Source organism: Typopeltis vanoorti, chromosome 9 (genome assembly GCF_054136105.1).
Source record: "Typopeltis vanoorti isolate ZY-2024b chromosome 9, IOZ_Tvanoo_1.0, whole genome shotgun sequence".
NCBI lineage: Eukaryota > Metazoa > Arthropoda > Arachnida > Uropygi > Thelyphonidae > Typopeltis > Typopeltis vanoorti.
The window spans coordinates 6,639,809-6,666,171 of record NC_143557.1 but is presented as its reverse complement, the minus strand read 5'-3'; the positions used below and the strand labels follow the sequence as shown (position 1 = coordinate 6,666,171).

The 26,363-nt window shown below is 38.4% G+C and overlaps 1 protein-coding gene across 1 annotated transcript; it reads left to right on the top strand.

The window, feature by feature from the left end:
* Positions 1 to 1,200: 1,200 nt before the first annotated feature.
* Positions 1,201 to 1,911, top strand: LOC150102866 (zinc finger MYM-type protein 1-like). The gene has a single exon (XM_090397959.1). The coding sequence runs from the start codon at positions 1,201 to 1,203 to the stop codon at positions 1,909 to 1,911; it is 711 nt and encodes a 236-aa protein (XP_090254085.1).
* Positions 1,912 to 26,363: the final 24,452 nt, after the last annotated feature.

The window sequence follows — 26,363 nt, the reverse complement described above, 5'->3', positions numbered from 1 at the left end:
TGTTAGCTTAGCGTAGCTCTCCCATATATACTTTCTGTCCTCACCGTTTGACATTTGAGGTTATGTATAGTACAGTATAGTTGAATATTAAATAATCATTTGTTCGGTGAAGTGTACTGTTCAGGTGTTTCGTTTCTTCGCTGGTAAGTATCGACAAAGTTTACTAAATACTAAATAAATATACATTAAACGTTAAACAACCTAATATGGTGGTGGATGTTTTTTAGGTTTTTTTTTATTTCTTTTCAGATTAAATAAATACCTAAAAAATGTCTGGTAGAAAATATAAAAGCGGAGCTGAAAAACGAAAAATAGAATTAAATAGAAAAAAATAAAGAAGTAAATGTGCCAAAATTTCAAATTTTTTTGTATTGGAAAATAAAAATGAAAATCTAAACGATATAGGTGCAGTAATAAGCGAAAGAGAGAATAACTTAACCGAAGAGAAACAGAAAAAACAACAAAATGTATATAACAATAACGAAGAATTACTAGGACTAAAATCACAAGCCCGAACCTCTAAAAACAATGTTGACGTTGACGGACATTCAGTATCAGATAAAAATATACAACACCTAGAAGATGACCAGCTCTCTGAAGTCTCTGTTGCTGTTTGGCAGAAGAGGCTTTAAAAAATGCAGAGTTGCTTGCTAAATATGTTCACGTAGGTGTGTGACCTACACAGCTAAATGATAATTTTATTAACCACTGTCTCTCACATGAAATGACTTATTTCCAAAATAAAGATCCAAAAAATATATATCCAGTTTCAACAAGGTATTACAAAGAACAAAACAGATAATTTTCAAATACGTTCTTTGCGAAAAAAATGAAAAATGGTCATTTACTGGAAAGGTCTTGGTTGTGCTATTCTACCAGTATGGGAAGTGTTTTTTCCTCTAGTGTGCAAACATTTCTCTGAAATCCCTTCTCAACCCAACCGGATTCTCTGACTGGAAACATGTAGGACCATGTTTAGAAAGTCACGAAAATTCTAATGAACATAGGAAATCATTGTTAGTATGATTAACACGTAAAGAAAATAAGTCTGTTATTGACACACACAGTTGCAGGAGCAACTAAGAAAAGATACGGAATATTACCACAATGTCCTAAAAGATGTTATTGCAGTTGTGAAACATTTAAGTGTAAGAGGCTTAGCATTCAGAGGTCACGAGGAAATATTTGGTTCTCCGCACAATGGTAATTTTATTGGGGGCTCTGGAATTACTAGCAGAGTTCGATCCATTCATGCGCAAACATATCCAACAACGAGAACTGCGACCAAACCCTTTCACTTCGTACTTATCAAAAACAGTTTATGAACAAATAATAGAGATTATGGGAAAACAAGTAATAAAAAGAATTACAGCTGAAATAAATAGTGACGATGCAAAGTACTACTCAATTGTGATAGACTCGACACAAGATTTATCCCGCAATGACCAACTAGCTATTATAGTACGATATTGTTTTGAGGGAAAAGTGTATGAAAGATGTGTATCTTTCATCAAAATTTGTAGTCACATTGGCCTATCTTTATTCAATTCCTTACAAGAACTTCTAGAAAAAAATGGACTGCCATTGGATAATTGTAGAGGACAGTCTTTTGACAACGCGGCAAATATGCCCGGCCGATACAATGGTGTGCAAGCACATCTCAAACAACAAAATAAATCCGCTGATTATGTGCCGTGTGCTGCGCATTCCCTAAATCTAGTTGGAGGAGAAGCGATTAAAGTTGCAACTCAAATTGTGAACTTTTTTGGAATCGTGCAACAAATCTATGTTTTCTTTTCTGCATCTACCCATAGGAGGGAGCTTCTAAATCGCGAAACAAAACTAAAATTTTCGATAAAAGGTTTAAGCCAGACTAGATGGTCTTGTCACTTGATGCTGTTAGAGCTTTAAAAAATAGTTACGGTGATATTATGAACATATTAAAAACGTTTAGTGACAATATAGATGAGAAACTTGATTTTCGAAGAGAGGCACAGAAATTATATAATGATTTGGCGAAACTTGAAACTGCGATTTTAACTGTTTTTTGGGAAGAAATTTTAGAGAGATTCAATTTAGTTAACAAAATAGTTCAGACCCCAGGCTTAGGCATATGTGAATGTGATTACGTCATTAGAAGTGTTCGTGAGCAACTTACGAGAACAATCAGATCAGAAACTAAACGAATACGAGGAGACAGCGCAAAATTAAGTACTACTGTGGAAAAAGAATACGGTGATTTAAAAAAGAGACGTATTACTTCAAAATTTTCGGAAAAATCTACAGAGAAAGTTTCGCTAAATGAAGCAGAAAAATTTAAACGGAATACGTTTTCATTGCATTAGATAAGTTGATTATGGATTTAAACAGAAGAGGCCATGTCTACAGGGAATTGAGCAAAAGATTCAAATTTTTAATGGATTTGCAAGACATTAATATCGAAAATATTGACTTGGAAAGTGCACGTAATGTTACTGATTATTATTCGGATGATATAGACGAACATTTAGTCAATGAATGCATTCAGTTAAAATCCTACTTACAGACTAAGCCAGACTCATGCGGTGATATATGCAAGCTAATTTATGAAAAGAAACTTGTCGGTGTTTTTCCGAATTGCTATACAATCTTAAAAATTTTTTTGGCCTTGCCTGTCCTATATAGAAAACAAATATAGGACAACAATGACGAATGAAAGATTAAATTATTTATCAATTCTTTCCATAAACTGTGATTTAACCAAAGAATTACAATGTGATGATCGAATAAAAGAATCTGCAGCGCAAAAATGCAGAAGAGTTACTCTTTAAATGTCTCTTTAATGTATTAAAAAAAAACTTACATTATATAACTCCTAGAATGCTTTATTTATTTTATTTTTAAGAATAAGTTTTTTTTTCTTCTTAGTCTTTATTCTTGACGTGAGAATTTGTTGTTTCGTTTTTTTGGTTTGTTACTAAAAGTAATACCTAATATATTATATTTTTTTATTTATGTTTGTTATGTATACAAAACCTTTTTTCATTATAACTGTATATAAAAGTTTGTATATCCAAGTGCATCAAATAAAATAAAAAAAGTTCTTCAATGTCTGTTGCCTACAATTATTTCTATTAAAAAAAGGATTAAAAAAAAAACAGTTTTTCAACAAAATGGCAAATGAGTCGCCACAACTAACCCAAAATTGGGTTAATTTTGGTTAATTGGATAGCCCCCCCCCCCCCCAAAGAGTGTTAGTCCAGGGCCCCCAGACTGTTCGCAGGGACTCCTTTTTACCACGTACAGTGTGGGAAAACTGAGATTGGTAATAGCAACTTGATAATCTCCATCTTCTTTCCTTCTGTAAAATCTGCGAATATCTTACTTTCGAAAATATTCCAACAGTTCTGGAAATTTCTTTATAACAGTCTCATTCGTACGTTAATTAGGCACTCTTCGACGTCATTCACTTCGAAGTATTCCCCCCCCCCCACACACACACCCCATTGTTGTTATTGTGCAGAGAATGTGCGTTGGGAATCAGGAGTATTGTTGCTTGGTTTCAAGGTTGCTCCATAAACCCATAATTCATTAGCAGTAATGACTTTTGAGGGGGTCCTGTCACTTTCTGACTGCTCCTGCACACATCCATTCGACTGACCTCTCAAAAAAAAAAAAAAAAAAAAGAAGCGGACAAAATTTTTGTGGTAATAGCCCGTATGAAATCTCTTTCAGGATCTAAACGAATCTTATCAACACTGACGAAGACAACGTAACAGTCGTTCGCAAGACTGATGGATGACCAGGAGGTTCACTACTTGTGTCACTTTATACATCCTTAATTTAAGTGGTTCTCCTAATCACTTTCGACATTACACGGAAAAAGAACAAGACTTGCTATAGAGCTAAAAGAGAGCGAAGGCGTGAATAGAAATTTCCTTTATTTTTATAGGTTTCGGCGAGTGACTATAATAAATTCCCTTTTAAAGATACGACAGGTTTTCGTTGACTAAATCTCATTTCGATACAGTCAACGTATTTTGAGTTCATTAAGGTATTGGCATTTTCCCGTCATCTCCTGCACAATCAAAGACTACGAATAACCATTGATTACCCTTGCTCACCGTTCCTCAGATTTTCTCGAAAACTGCAAAAAAAAAGGGATCTTAGAGGACAAACGTACACTCTTTTAAGAAAGGCACGCTTATGAATATTCTTATTATTATTTCATTTTATTTTCGACGTATAGGAAGGGAGCCTTCAGACAATTTCGAATTTCTAACGGGGGGGGGGACAGTCGGTAGTGGACATTTTTTAATACTCATTTATCACTTAATTTTTTGACATGGGAAAGCAATATATATATATATATATATATATATATATATATATATATATATATATATATATATATATATATACTTCTTTCCCATGTCAAAAAATTATATATATATGATACCTCAGAGATTATATAAATAACTTTAAGATATCAGATAACACAAATATAATTTTTTTGCTGAACATTGTGGGAAAAATGTGATGCATCAACTTTTTTAATATTTAGATATCTTCACTGGAGTGTCGCTCCTGGATAAACTTGCAGTGGAAGCTTTTCTAAAATCATCATCAGAAACGGTGGAAGAAAGTTACAACACATAGTGAACCCTAAATGGGCCTAGTCCAACCACAGTTGCACATAATCGGGTTGTATTGCATCACTTGTCTGAGTAAAAAAAAAAAAAAACCAAGTGGATTTATGGGACCGTACGCAGTGCTTTCTCATATGTATAGGTCATAGGTCACTTAATGGAGGAGCGCTGCCTGGCCACCGACACCTTTTTCGTGGATTCTGAGTGCTTTGAACGTAGTTCAATAATCTGCAGAATGGTCGTCGCGTCATACCTTTCAGTGAGACTACCAGCGAACAGGCCCTTCTTCTCTTTATGCATGAGATTGTGTGACCCGCGCTAATAAAATATCGAATGCTGAGATCTAGCGCTCTGCACCGAATACTCTCCGTGTGACTTCTAAGGAGACACCGCATCTCCAATTGAAGTTTTATTTTGCTCGAGTTGTGTTCTCGAGACACTGTTTGACTCTCAGGTAACTGAATTGGGAAAATCCAACTAAAAGAAATCAAGCGATCAGGAACAGAAAGTTTCTCTCACACAAGTCAACCGTACTGCGGCGTGAAAGAAACGAAATAAAAGTCATTCCCTGATTTGTGTTCTTCTGACGACTTCTCTCAGCATTGGTTTGTAATTCAGTCCGTTTCGTCGAAACCTTTTCGTCGGAAAGACCTGCGTTTGAATCCCGTCTATGATGACACGAGAAATCGCTTTTTCAAAGGAGTTTTCAATCAAGCAGCGAATTAGCCGATATCATACGGTAGAGGAGATGTTTATCGCCAGGATTTTTTTTTTTTTCCCTTTAATACCGCAAGCTGACCGAGTGAAAGCACATATCTACATACGTAAAACACATGCCTTAAAAGGATGCAGCAAAGAAATGGCAAAACAGCGGCAATAAATTACCTTAAAACTCTAACTAGATCACTAGATCCGTCTAAGGACATACGACAATTGGATGGATGGTAACAATGCGCATTGGTGTTGTTAACCTTTCCGTGTCTACATGAGCGGTGAGGAATAGATTTCCGATGGGATAACTAGGTGTGTGTGTGTGTGTTGGGATCAACAACAGAAATCATTTTAATGATTTTGCGATAACCATTACACTTAATCATTTCGCAAAACGACTCTGTAATAAGAATGAGACTCGACTCGTGTTTCTCCTGATCGTTACAGCAAAGTAATGAAATCGTTTTACAATTAGACCTTCGATTCACATTCACGGATGGATCGGACGTTGGGGTTAGAGAGAAAGCAGGTGATCAAAAGTCTGGAGACTGCAGACGAGAGTTTTAAGAAAAATTAGGGAAGTGAACAGGTGGTGGTTCCATCGAAGGACGCATGTTCTACCGTTCGATGAACGATTGAACATACGTCCTTCGATTGGAAGACCTGAATTCCATTGGCATAGTGACGAGAGGAATCTTTAGGGGATTTGTTATATTGAAGGTGAGTTAGCCGATTTCATACGCAGAAATTTTTTTTTTCCCTTTCTTTATTGGAAATGGGGTTTTCATTGTCCAGAGATCACACACATTTAAAAAGAACAAAACTACAATTAGTGGACGGTAGATGGCGTAGTGAAGACAGTGGATCGTGATGTTCTAGGACTCATTGCGTAGAACCTCCGCCATGAGTCCGTGTACTCTACTCCATGGACGTAATAAAAATAATAGAAATGAAATGGACATTAATATTCGATAATGTGTAAGTAGAGCAAATCTCTGGTGGTGTGGACACTTAAACTTCTTTGACCTCTACTGACGAATCCCCAGGAAGAGAGGAAAAGTTTACAAAATTCTGAAGTGAAAATGGCAAGAAATACCCAGAGGGAGACCAAGATTAGGTAGGCTAATAGAACTGGCAGTACCTTGTGGATCAGAATATAGGAGATGGTCCGATCAGAGATATCTGGAGGAAAGTTGTTAATTGTGTTAGGATGCCATAATATCCAGTGCAGTCCTTGCTGGTGTACATCAGACAATTACAATAATTCTTTTAGAGCAAAAAATTATTCTCAAGGATTTGAGTCTCTTAAGTTATAAACGCTTCGTGGAATCATTTCACTGATATTACGATATGCAATGCGGGATATTTTTCCCGCATTGCATATCGTATAAAACATTTTCCGTAATGACTAATCTCGGCAATTCCGATCAGTTTCTTTTATTTCCGCTTTTTGATGACAGAGTATCATTACATGATTTAAAAAAAATATGAATTCCACCAGCTGGAAGTGCGAAGTCAATTAATCCTTCACCATAGCAAACACGGAACTCTTTCAAGCCTCCGATAGCAGCACGGTGGTCTCATAATCGGGCAATGAATTCATCCATCGCGTAATTCAGAGGCTTCATCCATCGCGTAATTCGAATCCCCAAGTTGGAGGAAGGATACGCTCTCCACTTGACCAACCAACGCTGCGAGATTTTTATTTATTTATTTATTTATTTGAAGACATTTTCTTTCACCTGGTATGGAATCGCTCTGGATGATTTCTCTTTTGCTCCTTCTGAAGGCAAACATTATAGATGGCGTTGTTATAGGAAATATCCACTCATCTCCACAGCAGCTTTCAAGCTAATATGAGAATATTATTAAAATAATTTTCCAGAAAAAACAATACAAAACAACAATTCACGCTTTCGGTTAACTAAACTGAAAACGAATACACAACAGGCGGAAACCAATGTGTTTAACTATTTCAACCAGACCGCTTTAATAAGCAATAAATAAAAACTAAGCACTGTGGATGTTGTGGATGCCGAAATGTTTTTTTCGGGAGCAGCCGAGAAATGTCGACTGTACTTTAATAGAGCTCTTTGAAAGTGAAGAGAAGCACTACTTAACAAGGTTGTTTTGTCGCAACTAACAAGCGTCTTAAAGGCCTGGCATATTTATTAGAAACAGGCCACTAATCATTGTGCCAGAGAGGCAACTTTTAACACACAGCATTCGGGTTTATGGAAGTTGTAGTTGAAGCGGTGACTGCGTCGCCTATTGTGGCGACACGATTTGCATCCTCGAGCAGCAGGAACCTACACTTACAAGATAAAGCGAGTTTGACAGCAGTATTGCTATGCTCTTTTATGCAGTAAAATAGAAGATTTAAATGCGTACAATTCTTGTATGAATCGTCCGACGTGCTTTTCAAAAGGGCCGTGTTGTTCCTCCGCTGCCGCATAGTGCGGCCCGTAACTCCGGTTTAGAAGCAGAACATAAAGAGACTTGCTTCGACTCTCTATAGGATATCCCTCCTCTCCATTCAGCTGTTTCTATTCTAAATCAGCGCGAGAGAACAGCGGAAACCAGGCGGTGAAAAGGACTTGTGTATGTAGTTGTGAACTCTGTCAGTCTCTCACAATGGGCCATTCAAGGTCTCCTGCCCGACACCCGAAAATCAGAGGTAACCGTACTGTTTTCCCACTATAGCTCGATGCTCTGTACCTCACAGGTGTACGAATGCCAGGATACCCTCACAACCAGCATTGTGCGAGGACAATGCTAGTGGACGGAGCGATTCCGTAAAGGAGTGGCATCGCACAATAGCTCCGTACAATACCCGGCTACCAATGAAAACCGCACGCAGTTCACCTACTGCCTTTTTTCTATCTGCGAAAAAGAAGGGAAAGAAAGAGAAAATTATCTCTGTATATCCTATTCATAGCACGAGGTGTTTAGTAGAATTTCCAACACAAACTGCAAGAAGCAGACGATAAAAGTGCCTGGAAAACAGTCGAACAGATAATTTCGGGGGGCTTGACTAATATTAATTAGTCAGGGGTTCTCAACCTGGCTGTGGTTGCGGGCGCATTCGGGATTGGGAAAAGAGTGGCGGCCACTAATATTTTTTTCCATGAAAATTTATACTTGCTTATATCAAATGATAATTAAATTAATTAACTATGAAAGTAGGAAGAATACACATGTAACACTTATTATACAACGAAATTAAATCATCGCACAAAAGCTGAAACATTTCTCTTTACTTTAGATAAAACAATAGTCTTCTTCTCAATCGTCTTTTTTTTTTTTTTTTAATTTGAATTACTCATTTTGGGATAAAATTTTTAAACACGAGAAAATAATGTATGGTCAAAGCGTGCCGACAACACCGGTGAAGTGGTGATCCCTCAAGCGCACGGTTGCCAGTAGACACATACGCCCAAAATGTTTAATGTAAATTTCCTTCTGTAATTCCGGCAAACATTAACGGCATCATCATCAACAATAAACCTAATAAAAAATATTAGCGAAATGAATCACACAGCCACATTAGATAGGCTTTTTTTTTAAGCAATTAAGAAATAACATATGCATTACTTCAAAGATAATAAGCCGAAAGTAAATGATCCAAGTGATCATTTACACTTGGTTCCGCCGATAGTTTTTTCGGCATTGAAACTCTATGGAGGTCGATGGATTTCGACCCGAGTTTCGTACTCGGCTATAAAATAAAACGGGATTTAACATCTCCCTCTTAATTAACATGTATTACTTATTTAGAAAATATACATATTTGTATCTGTTTCCTGAATAAGACATCTAAGTCGGCCTATAATGCTTTGTTTCGCGTGTCAAGAAAAAAAAACATTCTCCTCTGGACGTCGCTCTCCTCCCATTCTCTCAAAAGAGCTTCGGCAGTCGTGTGAATCACAGCGATTAACGATTAACATTTCTGACATACAGGGTGAAGCAAAATGCTTTTCATACTCCCCGCTATTTGATAGGGAAACAGTGAGTGGAAAAATTTATGAACTAATTGCTCGCCCTGAGCGTGCTTGAAGATTAAACATCAGAATTACCGTTTAAGATGGCTTTTGGTCTTTTAAGTTTGAAGTAATCTGTTGTCTCGTAATTTGCAGCTAGTTGAACCAATTTGTTAGGATGCACAGATGCTTTTGAAAAGAACTTTGTTGCTATAGTCTGCAGGAAAGTGTAAATATAGGGGACATCTGTGTTCTGATGAAGTTGCACATTTCTTACGAACCATGGGGCGTTTAGAATCATTCGTAGACATTTATTTTGCACACGTTGTAACTTGAGAATATTAGTATCAGCGGTATGGCTCCAAGTCGGAGAAGCGTAGGTGAGTATAGGACGAACCATCAGTTTGTAGATAAGTAATTTGATTCTGGTGTTAGCTTATGTAACTGTTCCTGTTGATTAGAGGATAGAGTTGAGCAATGGCTTTTGATGTCTTTACACAGAGAGTCTTGATACGGCAGCTGAAAGTTAGCCTTCTGTCCAGTAGTACACCAAGGTATTTGACTTCTGTTTGGCAAAGGATTTTTGTGTTAAACAGGAAGATGTCCCTTTAGGAAGCATCGGTCTTCTGGTGAATAGCATGGCTATGCTCTTCTGGGGATTCACTTGCAGTCTCCATCTGGCGAACTATTTTTCAATCAGTAGTAGGTTTTCTTGCAGTTTTTTGATAGCAAGATGTGGCTGTAGAGATCTGACTAATATTGCTATATCATCCGCGTAAAGGGCCATTCTAGATGACAATGGATTGTGCGGGATATCCACATGTATATGGAAAATAGAATCGGTGCTAGTAAGGATCCTTGTGGGACTCCAGCCAAGATACGTTTCTGTGCTGATACTGCACCGTTGATCTTGATTTGTATGCACCTGTCAAAAAGGTATGATTTAATTAGGTGAACCATTTCCAGTGGTATTCCAGTTGAGATCAGTTTATGCAGTAATCCGAAATGCCAAATTTTATCAAATGCACTGGCTATGTCAAGGAAAGCAGCCCCAGTGCATTGATGCCAATTGTATCCAATTGAGATGTATTCGATTAGTCTATGTATCTGTTGTGTGGTACTATGGAATTGACGGAACCCAAACTGCTCTTTAGGAAGAATGTTTAACTTGTGTACGGAGGTTTGGAGTCTGGTAAGAATAACTTTCTCTGCAGTTTTACCCAAATTGATCAATTTGGGTAAACCCAAATGGCCAATCAGTCTCATTGAGATGAGACTGATTGGCCTATAATTTTGAGGCAGGTGCGGGTCTTTTCCGGTTTTATGGATTGAAATTATATCTGCCACCTTCCAGAAGGAAGGGAAATGTTTGAAACGGAGGATGGAATTAATTATAATAAATTTAGTTTAATCCTTTATCCAAGTGTGAACAAACAAAGTTTGCGCCTGAAAGTATCTTCAGGACTGGGGTAAGGTGGTACAACACCGGGAAACTCGTTGCAAAGGTGGAGCAAACTAACATCACTCCTATCTCCGTATCTCCCATAATGCAAAACACATCTTGCAGATATGTCTAATGTTATGCATTAAGGGAAGGGCCACACCCAGACTAGTTTCGACCTTTATTGAGGTCTCTTCAGTGGGAGCCAGGCCCAAGTGGAGATACAAGGCAGAAGCAATGGAGAGGTCATCTCTACCTATAGGAGTTGCCAAACCGTGTGCCACCTTTTTATTAAATTACTCTGGATTTCGAGAAAGATGTTGAAAGTTTATTGAAAGGAATTAATTATGTTGGTCAGATGTACAATAGCTATACGAGGCAGCAATCTTGTAGATGTGATTGAAGTCTAGATGTTCATATGAGGGTTTACGTTGCTTGTCTTAGTTTTCTGCTTTTGCTTCGGCTTTATCTGCATCAGTGTGGATGAGGCCTAGATCTGTTTGGAGAGGGGGGAAGAGTTTCGTTTTGGATCTTTCTGATTAGATTCCAAATGGAGTGATTGTCAGGAGAGATAGAAGTCAATCTTTCTTCCCAAAGTTGACTTCTATGTGCTTTAAGGGCATCTCTCACTGCAGAATTGAGCCTATTCAGGATTCGTTTGTCTTGTGGTGTGCGGGTATTGTGAAACCTTTTTCTAGCCTCATTTTCCTCCTTGATCAGATTCATGATATCTTCTGGCAAGTGGTTGGGCCTGAGGTAGGTTATATTTCCTTGAGACAAAAACGGGACGGGGTTATGTAATATTCTGTATTCACAGAAAAATAAGACGATAAAAAAAGTTTTACTTTGCCCAATATGTATGGTGATAAAACGTTGGTAATTATTGCTTCTGATTTGGTACGTCTGAAGAAAATTTTGGTTCATAAATTTTATTGATCAATGTCGCCAAACAGTCATTTGCACGAAAACTTTGGCCGCGACCCACAGTATGATAAGCAACAAGAGCTTCACTTGTTGCAATTTTATCACTTTCGCTATCACCATCACCATAAACGATTGATGTTTTTTTTTTTTTTTAACTGAAGCCGTGTTTTCAGCATCCTTATGTTTCTGGCTATGCACATGTTGATGTCGCTTATGCCTCCATGAGCAACGGAAAAATGGACATTACAATGTTGGCATGCCACTTTTATTTCATCATTACACAGCTTGTCCAGTTTAATAAATTTGATGCAAGGATAGACTTAAAGCTTTAAAAAATAAAACGTAGAACTTTAAAAAATACGAAATTTAAACCACTGGCATTGAATAACAAAGCCACCGGTTAGCATATAGACAAAACAAAAACTAACGCTACAGCAGAACAGATGAGGATATTTACAGAGTGATGACTAATGTAATTCTTGATGAAAATGGCAGTGCCGCCGCCTCTGTGGGTCAGCCTGTCAGTTCTGTACAGATGATATCGTCTGATTTTGGGGTTGTCCGATGATTTCATATGCGTTTCACTTATCAAAACTACATCCGGCTGATGTCTTTGGATGAACTCTTGGAGCTCCAAGACCTTATTTCTGAGGCCGTTTGCGTTCCACGCGATAATCTGCAGTGAATCTGGATTTAGTTTATTCCTGTTCATGAGTGAGCGCTGTGAGGATGGTTTGTGTATCCTTTAGGAATCTTTTAGTAGAGGATGGTGTAGGGTTGGATCTGCTGAAGTCTAGTAGCATATTCACCAGAGAAGAGGTAATGATAGCTGTCATGTTTGTGTGTGGTACTAGCTGATCCTGTTCATGAGTTATCTGTTTAGAACGGACGACATCTGCATATGTCCTTCTCTGACGTTGCTGAGTTGTTATTTTAAAGGCCTCTGACTGTGGCAGATGAGCTTCTGACAATTTTTGCTGGTCTTTGAGAGGCTGTGAAGTTGAAGCCTCGGACGTGGATCTACTGGGGGAGGAAGAGAGTGTCTGTCTGTCTCTGATCTTCTATTTTTTGGATTTTGAATGCATCCCCAGTAGTTGGCTGTGTGTGGGCCACCGCAGTTGGCACATTTAGATGGGGTGGTTTTCGGCTTTGTGCAGATATTGGTTGGCTGGCTGTTCCCACATTTTAAACATTCAAACTCAGCCTTACACATTTTCTGGGCATGGCCAAATTTTTGACATCTGTGGCACTGACTTGTTGAAGCCTTTTTCTTAAGGGTTCTGGGCTGATTTTCAGTAAACAGATGGACGTAAGGTCATATATATATTATATATATATATATGTTTGTAAGCTTGACTGATCTCAACTAATACCAGTGGCATCGGAGTCTTGTCTCTTTGGTCATTCTGCTGACCTTGATGGGTGGCAGGTCCTGATGGTATAGATCAGCAGCCAATTTTTCTGTGGATACGTCTTCAGATATGGCTGTATCTTGATGCCGTCGGTGACATTTTTGGCGGTGATATAAGAGATCCTTAGATTGGACATGGTGGCCCTAAGAGACATCCATCTTTGTTTTTCGCGGATTATGATCGGAGGTACCTTCTCTATAGTGGAGGCAGAGGGGGTCCGAAACTGGGCCATCTTCTTCCATTCCACCCTCTTTTGGTGGTTCAGAGGCCGTGGTTTTTCGCTTCTTACGCGCTCGGGCCTCTGTGAAGTCTGAGGGGGTGGAGATCATCAAGTCCAGTTTCTCTTCTGTTGGAGCATTGTCGTCATCCTCTTCGTCATTCTCCGACATAGAGTAAAGATTGATTTCATATTTTTTTAGAATCTTTTTAAGTATGTTTATGGCTAGCCCTCTGTTTAGTGACTCTACCAGGGCGTCAACTTCGCACATTTTGAGAAAACGAGGTGTAAAAAAGCACTGTTTAAGCTTAACACGTTCATTGACAATCACGCGATATCGCGCGATGCGAGTTCTCACCAAACGGCCGATCACGCGTTATCGCGTTGACGTCGCTAACTAAATAAAAAAAAATAAAAAAAATTTGGCCACCACACGAAATTCCAATTTTCAGCTTGGCAATGAAAGTGTTAAGTCGCGTAAAAGTCCCGTAGACCCGATCAATGGTCTACCCGCAGAGAGAATCCCGCAGCTGCAAAGGAATGCCAGCAAAACCGAGCATTGGCAAAATGCTCGAAGTAGCACCAATGATTTAAATTAAATCAATTCGTGATTTAATGGGGGATGTGTGATTCAGGACCTGCCTTGTCCCTTCTTTCCACCAAGTGTAGACCGGGAGTCGAAATCTCCAACTAGAGGCGGAAGACTACTGACGGGCACAGGGCAGAGAACAGGAGAGGACCTGGGAAATTTGCATTAAAGCCAGAACCTTACCTTGTGCTGAATGAATCCAATTCGCAAAATCCTTCCAGTCAAATCCGTCGCACAACCATCGTGAAAACTAGGTGAAAGACCACAATTCACAATTCAGAACCAATATCACAACAACCAAATATCTGACTCTTCTTTTAGCCACTGCAGCATCCAACGTGCCGTCAGTCCCTTTATTAGAAATGTCTTCATTAAATGCATTCTTTTTATACGATTCTGTTTACTCTTCAGATCCATCTTCCAAAAATCTACTCAACAATCCGAGATGTTAGCGAAATTGACTTCCACGCCGTCAATATTCCCTTAAAGATTTCACCCCTGCTATCATTTCCTTTCCTACAGCCAGTCTTATACGCTGATGTATGCTTTTTTTCGCCCCTGAAAATTCGGGTTTTTCATCCCACGAAACAGCAAACAGATCAGAAGAACACTCCCAATTCACTGACCTCAAATCAGAAACAACCAACTAATCCTTCTCTTGAACAATTTTTCTATAACCAATCCAGCATTACAAGTATTGAGTTTTATCACTACCTTTATAACGGTTGTTATAAAGGTAGTGATACCGCGACGGTACGAAATATAAAATGCTATCTTTATATTTCGTAGCGTCGCGGTACGTCTCTCCCCCCTCCTCCCCTCCACACACACTAAGAATTGAAGCACTCCACAGGTGCGATCAAGCTTCCTGTAAAGCGATCGTGCGATTGCTTTTAATCCAATCCATCGGCATGCCAAAAGACAAAGGGGAATATGAAAAGCAATTTTGCTTCACCCATCGCCAAAATGATAATAACCAAAAGTAATGCAGTTGACGGAGCTCTGAGTTCATTTTTGCAAACGTAGTTTTCTAAATCTGGCTTTTTTTTTGTTGTTGTTGTTGTTGTTTTAAATTTGATCAGTTTCAAATGAATCTATCTAAAAGCAAGCACACTCATACGGACTCAAAAATAAATAAGACCTGTTTCACAAATTTTCACCAATTCTTCTATTGTGATATAATATAAAAATAAAAACAGCACCTCTTTTGAGATACTATTATTATTATTATTATTATAAAAACCTCCATGGAGTGAAAGACTCATCATGGGAGGTCCACTGTTATACGCACAGTTTATCATACCGCACCTTAAATATATTCACTGTCTCTGCACACACCACACTCTCGGGCAAAGCATTCCAATCACTCACCACTCTCCATGCAAAAAACCTTCTGCTCACTCCCTTGCTCACACCCTCCTTATACAGCTTCCAGGAATGACCTCTTGTTCTCCTGTTATCCTCACCCATTCTGTGCAAAACCTCCCCGACGTTAATCTGGTAATAACCACTTAACAGCTTATGTCTCAATCATACCCCGCCCTCCTCCTTCCATCCACCAATTTCTGCAAATTGCATTTTGTCAATCTGACTTCATACTCTACATTCCAGAGACCAGAAACCACCTTAGTCAATCGCCTCTGAACTGTTTCCAACGCAATTTCATCTTTTTGAAAACCAGGTGACCAGATCTGTGCACAGTAATCCATGTGGCCTGATCAAAGCCTTATACAAAGGAACCATAACATCCTTACTTCTACAAGTCAATATCCTCCGCATCATTCCCATTATCCGCTGTATTGTCTTCACTATTTTAGTAACATGTCCCCGAAATTTTAAGTCCTTGTCCACAATCACTCCCAGATCTCTCATTTCCTCTACCTCTTCCAAGATATTCGCACCGATTGTGTACTTTACATCCCATCTCTGCTTCCCAAATTTCAAAACCTAACACTTTGAAACATGAAATTGACATCCCCACTTATTTACCCATTCAGACAGTGTATTCAAATCCTCTTGCAGAGCTACAGCATCCACGCTACTCCTGATAGCTCTGCCCAACTTTGCATCATCTGCAAACAACTGCACATCACCATTCAGACCTCTCCAGATATCATTTACATACAAATTAAACAGCAATGGACCCCAAACAGACCCTTGAGGTACACCATTAGTAACTTTCCTCTTCTGGGATATCAGTCCTCCATAGACAACTCGCTAATACCTATCAGACAACCAATCTACAATCCAGTGAACCAATCTACTGTTCAGACCCATCTGTTCCAATTTAATTACCAGCTTGTGGTAGCAATTTATCAAACGCCTTTGCAAAATCTAAATATACCACTGTATATGCAATACCCTTATCCAACGCATTTGTCACTTTATTATAAAAAGTAAGCAGGTTGCTAAAGCACGATCTTCCTTTAGTAAATCCATGCTGGCCGCCAAAGAGTATTTTTCTGTTGTCAACCGAATTCTGAACTTTATTCCTAACTAACTTCTCTAATACCTTGACCACAACTCCAGACACACAGACTGGTCTATAATTCAAAGCCTTACTCTTATATCACCTCCCTTATGAATTGGAACAATTTTACCCTCTTTCCACTCTTTTGGAACTTGACCCAGTGAGAGACTCATGTTGAAAAGATATACAAAAGCTGTTGTTAACTCTCTGGCACATTCCCTCAAGACACGTGGTGAAATAGCATCAAGTCCCACAGCCTTATTTACATCAAGTCTATTCAATTCCTCGTATACCTCCTGTTCACTTACTAACAGTTCCTCCTCTTCCTCCTCCTTTCCCACTGCTTTCAAGTTCTGCATGATGCCACATTCACAAGAATAAAATACCTTTAGAAATTGCTCACTAAATATCTCAACTATATCCTCCGCAGCGGTTATCATTCCTCCGTTTTCACCAATCAATCCCATCCTACCATAATCATTCTTTCTTCTACTAGCTTCCTTCTCTTTCTTCTTCAATCCCATCCTACCATAATCATTCTTTCTTCTACTAGCGACATATTGAAAAAACTCCTTAGGATTTTTTTTTGGCCGCTTTAGCTAACTGCTGCTCATACTGCATTTTTGCTACCCTTATCAAGCTAGTCACCTTCCTCGCCTGCTCTTTGTACTTCTCATGCATCTGGTTGTTATAAATACTCATTTTGTGTTTCTTCCATAATACCTTCTTCTTCCAGATTCCATACCTTATCTCTTGATTCATCCATTTTACACCCACTCTGTTTACCCTCTTGACCCTTGGAATACACTCTGATATTGCCTCCACCAAATAGTTCTTGAGTATGGCCCAAGCAGCATTGATATCCTTTCTATCCAGTTCCTCTTTTCCAGTTTATTATCGCAAGCTGTTTCCTGAGCTTTTCGTAATTACCAGTCTTATAATTCCACATATACCCCTTTCTAACAGACGTCCTCGAATGACTGGTCACCATGCACGTGATCACCTCGTGGTCACTCTCACCAACTGGTGGAAGATTTGACACCTCATTTATAATAGCATCATCTGATGAGATGATCAAATCCAATACTCTTGATCTTCGTGTACCCTCCGTTACGTGCTGCCTAAGGTAATTCTCTTTCCAAAACTCCAAAAATTCATTTTCTTTACCCCCAGATGCAGTCTCTTGCTTCCAGTCTATATTACCATAATTAAAGTCACCCATAATGATAACTCGTTTCTTGCAAGCTAGGCCAATTTGCCTATACATTTCCTTCTCATTACCCTCCATATTACCAGGTCTATAGCAACACCCAACTAAATATTTCATCTTGTTTACTTCTACCTCACACCATGCTGCCTCAAAACCGTGACCACTATTTGCACCTTGCAATTCCATCTTAGACGGGCACAACTCATCTGCTACCATTAACAGTACTGTTAAATTGTGAATGAAACTATGTTATGTAATTTATTATTTTTCATTCACATTTAACATTGCTTATTAAATATTAATCATGGTTTATATAAAATTGTTTATTATTCCTTAAATAAGAATTACTAATTAAATATTTATTTAAAAACCTGACCTATTATTAGTTTATAAAATAATAATATGTTTAGAATTTTGTATAACTAAAAATATATGGTGTAACATAAAGTGTTATTTTATATTTAACTGTATACGTAATCAAAAAGTTGAAGAAAGAGCTTAAATATTATATTGTTCTTATTTGTGAAATATTTAATGTTATGTAATCACTGTAGTAGTAGTAAAAGAGCATACATTACATTGGCGAAATGTTTACGCTTAGTCTGTTGTCATGGAAACGCACGCGTAAACAACCACGAGTGGAGTAGAGCGTGGCATTCGAACGTAAGGTGGGAGTGAAGGTCATAGATAAGAGAGAGAGATATAGAGAGAAGAGGGAAGGTCATAAAAGAAAAGTATAGAGAAGAATTATTATTAAGGAGTGAGGAGAGAGTTTTGCGGAATCAAGATTATATAATCCTCAGGGCAGAGATTTATGAGTATAGTGTTCGGAAGTGAACCTATAAGTAGTGAAACATAAAGTTTAATGTTATAAGCGAAAACTGCTGTTGTTATGAAGAAAGGTTGATGCCGTAATCAGATAAAAGGAAACTGGACAGTCAATGCGAAAATTCTGATTAGTTCTAGTTAATCTGGATTACGATTAAATTCTATGTTGCCCTAGGAAAAGGTTATATTGGTTACTTGGAGAAGAGTGAACAGGAAAGGATATTAGTACCTAATTACTGTTGTTTGGAATAGTGAAGTGCGACTTACAGTAATACAGTTTAAACTATGGAGAATATTTGTTATGTGTGTTCCGCTAATGTTAATTAAGTTAATTCATAAGTGCTCTCTCAATAATTTGATGTATTGAAGAATTTGTCTGGTAAGAGTAGTTGTATAAGTTTCTCTATTCTAGCATTAACTGTAATATACCTTCGATGCTCAAGGTCCGGGAATATATTTGCTTGGAATATAGCTTACGTAGTTTATTGCCTGCTGTGAATATAAACATTGAGCTGATAGATTTGTGAAGACTGAATAAGATGTGAAATTGTTATATTAACTTGAGATAAGAAGATTTGTGTATTTGAGACTGTGAATAGTATATGAAAGTTAGAACATTGAATTAGCATCAGTGACCTAAGAAGAAGTGTTAAGTTAATTGTATAGTTCCATTTTAAAATAGAGTTCTTGTATTTGTTAACCATATCATATATTAAATGTTTTATTTTGTTGATCTAAATATTGTGTTTGCCTGAATTCCTTATTATTGCACCGTTCATAAATATTCGAATCTTGCGGGAACCCCAAGTAAAAATAATAATAGATGATTCGGCCCAATGAGATGACTGCTAACTTAATTTAGAACTGATCCTACTATTTATATAGACTAATCTAAGAATAGGGTGGCGCAGTATAAATATAAATTTCCCTACTTTTGGATCGGTGATCATTTCGTAATTAGTTGTATTATTCATAAAAGTGACTTGAAACTAGATAGATTTAGAACACGACAGAAAAGTCCGTCACGACAGTACTCCTCCTCCCTTTCTTCCCTGTCTATCTTCACGAAAAATATCGCATCCGTTCATCTCTATTCCTGTCAGGATGTCATCGTCATCTAACCACGTCTCACTTATACCAACAATTTTGGGGCGAACAGACTCGAGATACTGTTAACTTTTCTCCAAAACCTGGAATTCATTGTTGGTACTCGTGTGGTACTCGTGCACTACGCACCCCCCTCCCCCTCCAAAAGAACATAAAATGAAATTTTTGTTGCTGCATTTAATTTAACCACGTGATGAGAATTAGCTCTTCGAGTACTACAAATAGTTAAGCGTTATTGTTTACGGCTACGCCAAAACGAGGAAGGCCATGGAGGGTTCATAACGTATCTGATATTGATGTGTTCTCGGGAGACTTTCTGGTTTGCACGAGGGAAAAAAGCCATACCATTTCCTCAGAAAGCTCTGTAGTTTGCATAAGTATCCCTGAAGGCTTATAACGGCAATCGTATGACTAGGATTTTGATTAGTCTGCCACAAGAATGACACCGCCTTTTTCGAGTGCAACTAATAATTAACAGCACTCGTAGCTGAACAGGGAAGGACTGACGTGCGAATGGGCTTACATATCTTTCGTGGTGTTTTTTTTTATTTATAATCATCCAAGCGTCATATTTATTCAGAAAATGCGTTCGTTCATAAAATTACTTCTGAAACTTGCGCGGTAAAGTAAGCATACGACATGTAATGAATGAACTTGGAATGAGCCAAAGGCAACGAGTTTGCGCACACTTTTGTGTGACAGCAATGTCACAGTTGACTTATTCGGAATTCATCTGTTTTTGTAATTAGATATATTTGTGGCTGCTAAATAATGTGGTACGTTATGTATGACTTATGTCATAATATGTTCATGATTCTCAAAGAGTACAAGATGCTTTGGAGAAGTTAAAAAAAGAATGACGTTACAAGAATAAAAGAAATTGACAGATATTTTCACAAACCGTCTCACAATCGCATGCTACTTCAGTTATAAATGTGGTCGACCCAGTAGCGCACTCAGTGTTTAATCTTGGGGAGGGGTGGAGCGATTTGAGAATACACACTACGCATCGCATACGACCTATGACTGAGCAACTGCGATGATCGCTAATTCATAAGTAGTATAGAAAGAGAAGGCACCACACAATATAAATTAAAAAAATGAATTTTATTCATTAGGAAAAGATTCTTGGAAAATTTTCTAGTGTTTTTTTCCTTTTTCTTTGAGGGGGAAAGGTCCCCTTAACAGAAAATGGTTGACCCCCCCCCGGGTCAACCATTTTCTGTCACTGAATGCAGGTTGAAGAAACGCAGCAATTAGGTCCTACAAAAATTATCTGCACCACAAAATTTTGCGTCATGAATGTAGAGTATGCACGCGACGTAAATTACAGCATTTTCCACCAACTTCATAATGTTCTGATATTTCCATGTATAAACCCAAATAGCGGTTAAGTTCAGAATATTTTGCTAGAACCCCCCCCCATTCCACCTCAATGATTTTGTTTCTGTTTCAAATTAATTAAATTAATTAAAAAAAGAAAATAAAAAAAAGCCGTATTAATTTAACCTGGAAGACAATTTTATTTTGTTTAATCTCAATTAGAACCATTTTAGTTTATGAAATAAGGGTCGCACTTGTAAACTTTGCCAAGGGCGCAAAATAACCTGGCACTGAAAATGATGTCATGCTATTATCAGGTTTAAGGCATTTGCACACACAGTGGCATACAAAGTGCATTTTTAGCCTATAAATGTGCATTAAAGTTATCTTCAAACGTGGTCCTGAAAACTAAAATACATTCTAAAGAGAATGACAAATTGTCTTGCACAGTCACATCGTGAACGAATTACGCGTTACTGGTTTGAAACCTTTCTTGGATAGAAAGCACACAAAATACAGATCGTGTGATTCGTGAAACTAGGCGTTCTCAACCTAATTGTGGTCGCATTCGAAATTGGGAGGACAGTGGCGGGAATTATATATATATATATATATATATGCTTTCTTATATTATATATATATATATTCTGCACTCACATGTATACAAGGTCACATGTGAGTGCAGAAAGCCTTACTATGGGCAAACGGAGAAATCTATCCTACTGCGTCTCGAGGAGCACCAGAGAGACATTGCTTATAAGAGAACCAGAGCAACTGCTCTGTCGGGCCATGTCCTGTTTTCAATAAACACGAACAACGAAAGCCGCCAACATGAGATAAATTGGACGTCAACTTCAAACCTACACATTTGCCATGATGAGGTGGAACGCCGCATTATATATATACAGTGTATATATATATATATATATATATATATATATATATATATATATATATATATACTTTCTTATATGTAGAAAGTATTTTACCTTGGGTATAATAAATGTTAAAGATACCATGCTATTTTAAACCTGGTTTTACTCCGTATATATATTTACCTTATATATTACATATATATAAAACCCTCTGTAGCTCAGTCGGTATAGTTGAAGCCCATTGGTCAGAAACACATGGGTTCGATTCCCGAAAGGAACCTTTATCTGGTCTCTTTTCGACTAAAGGTGAGTTAGCCGGTCTCATTTTTTTTTCACCAGAAATCGGGTTTTGCCTTGTGAATTTAAAGAACAACAGGGTGTGTGTGTGTGTGTGAACACATGCATCTACAGACATAGGACACATCGGGAGGCATAGGGCTGTTTCACCTTATCCTCGATACGGTAGTGCTTAAGAACAACAACAACAAAAAAAAATATATATATATATATATATATATATACATCTCTTAAAGAAAATAGTGTATCACTAATAAAACAGAAAAATCATCAAATCCTTCTCCGACAACTGCATGTGCTAATCTGATGATATTGGGATATTCAGTTGTATGCAAAGATACAGGGTTTTTCTTTTACCAGTGCCTTTCAGTGCACTGGTTGCATGTTAAACTCCACACCTTTCATTGCCCGCAATCTTAGGGATCGATTAATGAGTAATGGTTTTAATATACGATCTCCTGAAACATTGCTACAAAATAATAGCGTCACACGATCCTTAGCTACTTAAGGCCAACACTTTTTTTGTGATTTCGCTATATAAGTTCTACTTCGCATTTGTCTACATTCTGAACAGATTAACAGAACTGAATTCGAACAGAAATTTTAAAAATAAGCGCAATTTGAACCGTGTTAAATCAAAACATACAGTGTAAAAATAGAGTTGCTTTTGTTTTCTAAACAGTGTTATTTCAAAATCGCGTAAAAAAGGCGTGTAAAAAGAGAATTAGCTGTGTGTGTATATATTCGCCACCCATGAAAGATAGTAAACAACGTGAGCTATGGGTTACTTTTTCTCCCAGAAACTCGGGTTTTTCATCCCGCGTACAGACAAATCGGCCTTGAGAACACACGCGATTTACAGACTAAAAATACTGTTGTTGGTGGTGATGATGGGCGACAGATGGCGTTGATAGTAGTAGTGTCGTAATTGGAGAATTAAGTAGTAGTGGACAGGATGAGATGTAGTAGTAATAGTAATAATAACTCGCAAACCCTATTCTAGAAACCAAACATGCAGGGGCGCGCCAGTAGTGTCCGGCGCTTGTGTGTAAAACTAGTTGGCATCCCTATACTCCTCCCCCCAATAAAAAAACACTTTATAAAAACGTTATTTTTAATATTTAATGCCATAAGTTTTTCAATGGATTTTTATTAGTCGAGAATGGTAGTGATTATCGTGAATGATTATGATACCTGTACGCGGATTCTGAGTGGTCATGAATTGTGATGATTGTGTGGAGTGACCGGTAAGTGATATTTGTTGTAAATGTGTCCTGAACACCACGCCATTATATATCAATGCTCCTGCCAAAAAAATTCTGAGTCCTGCATAAGTGCCGGTAAGGCTTCAACTGCACGGTAAGCGTTTTTTTTTTCCCTTCAACTTTAGATACTTCACATTGATAGTCATGGAAAAACAGCTAAATGAGACAATATTCGAGAAGGTATATAGAGAATTTATAAGACTAGGTGAACTACTTAACATCAATTGGCCGGGAAAAGTGAAACTTTACGACACGTTTCCCCCGGAGAGTGTCACAGACGTTGTCGCAGAAGATCAGTTAGAATCGGTGCCTTCTACTCCTTCAGACTTTGTAGAAGTGCGCGCACGCAAAAAGCGAAGAACAACAGAATAACCGCACAAAGACAACGAAATGGAACAGGATGCTCAGGGTTCGGACGCCGCAATTTTTCCCAAAGAAAAGGTGCCTCCGATCATCCTTAGAGAAAAGCAGAAATGGGCAGCTTTAAGATTCACAATGTCCAATCTGCACATTGGCTTCATTAAGGCCAAAAACATGGATGAAGGCATAAAGATACAGCCAGCAACAGTGACAGACTATAGAAGGTTGACCAAAGAACTGGACGATACAGGCATCCAGTTTCATACCTTTGAGCCCAGCTCGGGAAAAAACTTAAAAGTGGTCCATCGTGGTGTCTGTGAAGGCATTGACACTGCAGAAATAGCTGCTGACCTTAATTCTCATGATCTGCCTCCAGTCAAGGTCAGCAGAATGTACAAAGCAGACAAGACTCTCATGCCATTAGTCCTAGTAGAGATTCATAAAATTTACAAAAATATCTACAACTTTAAAACAGTCTGTGGTCTCATCGTCACACCAGAACTACTCCGAAAAAGATCATCTTCTGGGCAGTGCCACAGGTGCCAGAAGTTTGGCCATGCCCAGAATCTATGTAGAGCGGAATATAGATGTTTGAAATGTGGGGACAGCCACCCAACCAATACCTGCACAAAGCCGAGGACCATCTTGGCCAAATGTGCCAACTGCGGTGGCCCTCATTCTGCTAACTACAAAGGATGTACTCAGCACCCAAAGAACAGACGGAGAGGCAGTCAATCAGCCCTTCTACAGTATAAGAACACCAGAGGCCCAGGCATCAAAACCGGAGACTCAGCGGCCACAGTCGGAGACCTCAAATAATAGCGACACCCAAAAGCAAACAAGAAGTTATGCCGATGTGACCCGTACAAATAGACCAATACCAGAACAAAATCAACCAATAGTACCTAAAAATCTAACAGCTGTTATTACGGCCTCACTAGTAAACATGCTACAAGATTTCAGCCTGTCAAACCTTACTGCAACCTCCACTAAAAGATTTCCTCGTGAAACGCAGGTCATCCTCACAGCTCTCATAAATGAATAGTAACAAACTCATTCCAGCATCTCTTCAGATCTTTGCTTGGAATGCAAATGGCCTCAAAAACAAAATTCTGGAACTCCGAGATTTCACATATAGGTATCAACCGGATGTTATATTAATCAGTGAAACTCATTTAAGACCCTCAGACAATCCTAAAATAAGGGGTTATCGCCTATACAGAAATGATAGATTACTCTAGAGGCGGCAGCATTGCCATCTTCATTAAAAATTACATTAAGCACCACTCTCTGAGCAACCCTTCAACCACTAACCTTGAGATCACAGGCATGGAAGTAGTCACCAGCTCCACTGGCAGATTGAAAATCTACTCAGCTTACAACCCTCCCCAAAACTCTCTACTACACTCTGACCTAAATGCCATCTTAAGCATCAGAGAGCCCACCATTATAGCCGGGGATCTGAAATCCAAGCACCATGCGTAGAATTGCACAACCACCAACAAGAATGGTTGCATCCTTTCTAATTACTTAGGATCAAGCAATGCTGTTGTGGAAGGTCCCACCGAACCAACTCATCTCAGTACGTTTCGCACTGCTGACATCCTGGATATAGCTATCCTGCGGGATATCAAACTTCAATACAGCATTATATCTATGGATGAACTATCATCCGATCACAACTCAATTCTACTACAGCTGGGAAAACAAGAATACCTGTCTCCTCCTTCTCACTCCTACATAGCATGGGAAAGACTGTCAACAGCACTCAAGGATTATACTGGACCTGTTCCTCACATACGCACAAAAGAAGAAGTAGAAACAGCAGTTACAAATCTCACACAACAAATTAATTCTGCTATAACGGTAGCTACCTCCTACAAATCTGCCTGCAAGCCAGATTGTTTGCCTGAAGACATCATGAACTTGATCAGAGACAAAAACAGAACTAGGAAAAGATTCTGTAACACGTGTGCACCACAAGATAAAACAGCTCTAAACAGATTAAATGGGGCAGTAAGAAATGCACTCAAAGCTCATAGAGACCAAGTATGGGAAGAAAAATTATTTGGGGAAGGGATCTGTCTTTCTTTCTGATATTTTTCAGTAGTGTCCATCTGGGGACTACTGAAAAATATCAGAAAGAAAGACAGATCCCTTCCCCCAATATTCTCTGACCAGGGCCTTGCTCACACAGATGTAGACAAAGCAGAAATTATAGCAAACAATTTGGAGGAGCAATGCAGGCCTTCGTATGAAAACCTTGACTTTGACCACATATATAAAATTCACAGCAAGGTCAGACACTCACTCAAACTTCCTGACACCAGCAGTGACCATACTGCACCAACATCACCTGCTGAGATATATGACATTATTAAACAATTAAAGAACAAAAAAGCCGCTGGGCCAGACGGCATTACTAATGGTGATCAAACTTCTGCCCCGAAAAGCAGTAGTGCACCTGACGATAATTATAAATGCAATCCTAAGTCTTCACTATTTTCCTTCCACCTGGAAACTGGCTGATGTAATTCCTATACATAAGCCAGGCAAGGATCCTCACCTGCCTCAAAATTATCGTCCAATCAGTCTCATCTCCAACCTGGCAAGATTGCAGAGAAGGTCATCCTCGCACGTCTTCAAGCCTCAATAAATGAAATAGACATCCTTCCTAAAGAGCAGCTCAGCTTTTGGCAATACCACAGTACTACTTACCAAATCCA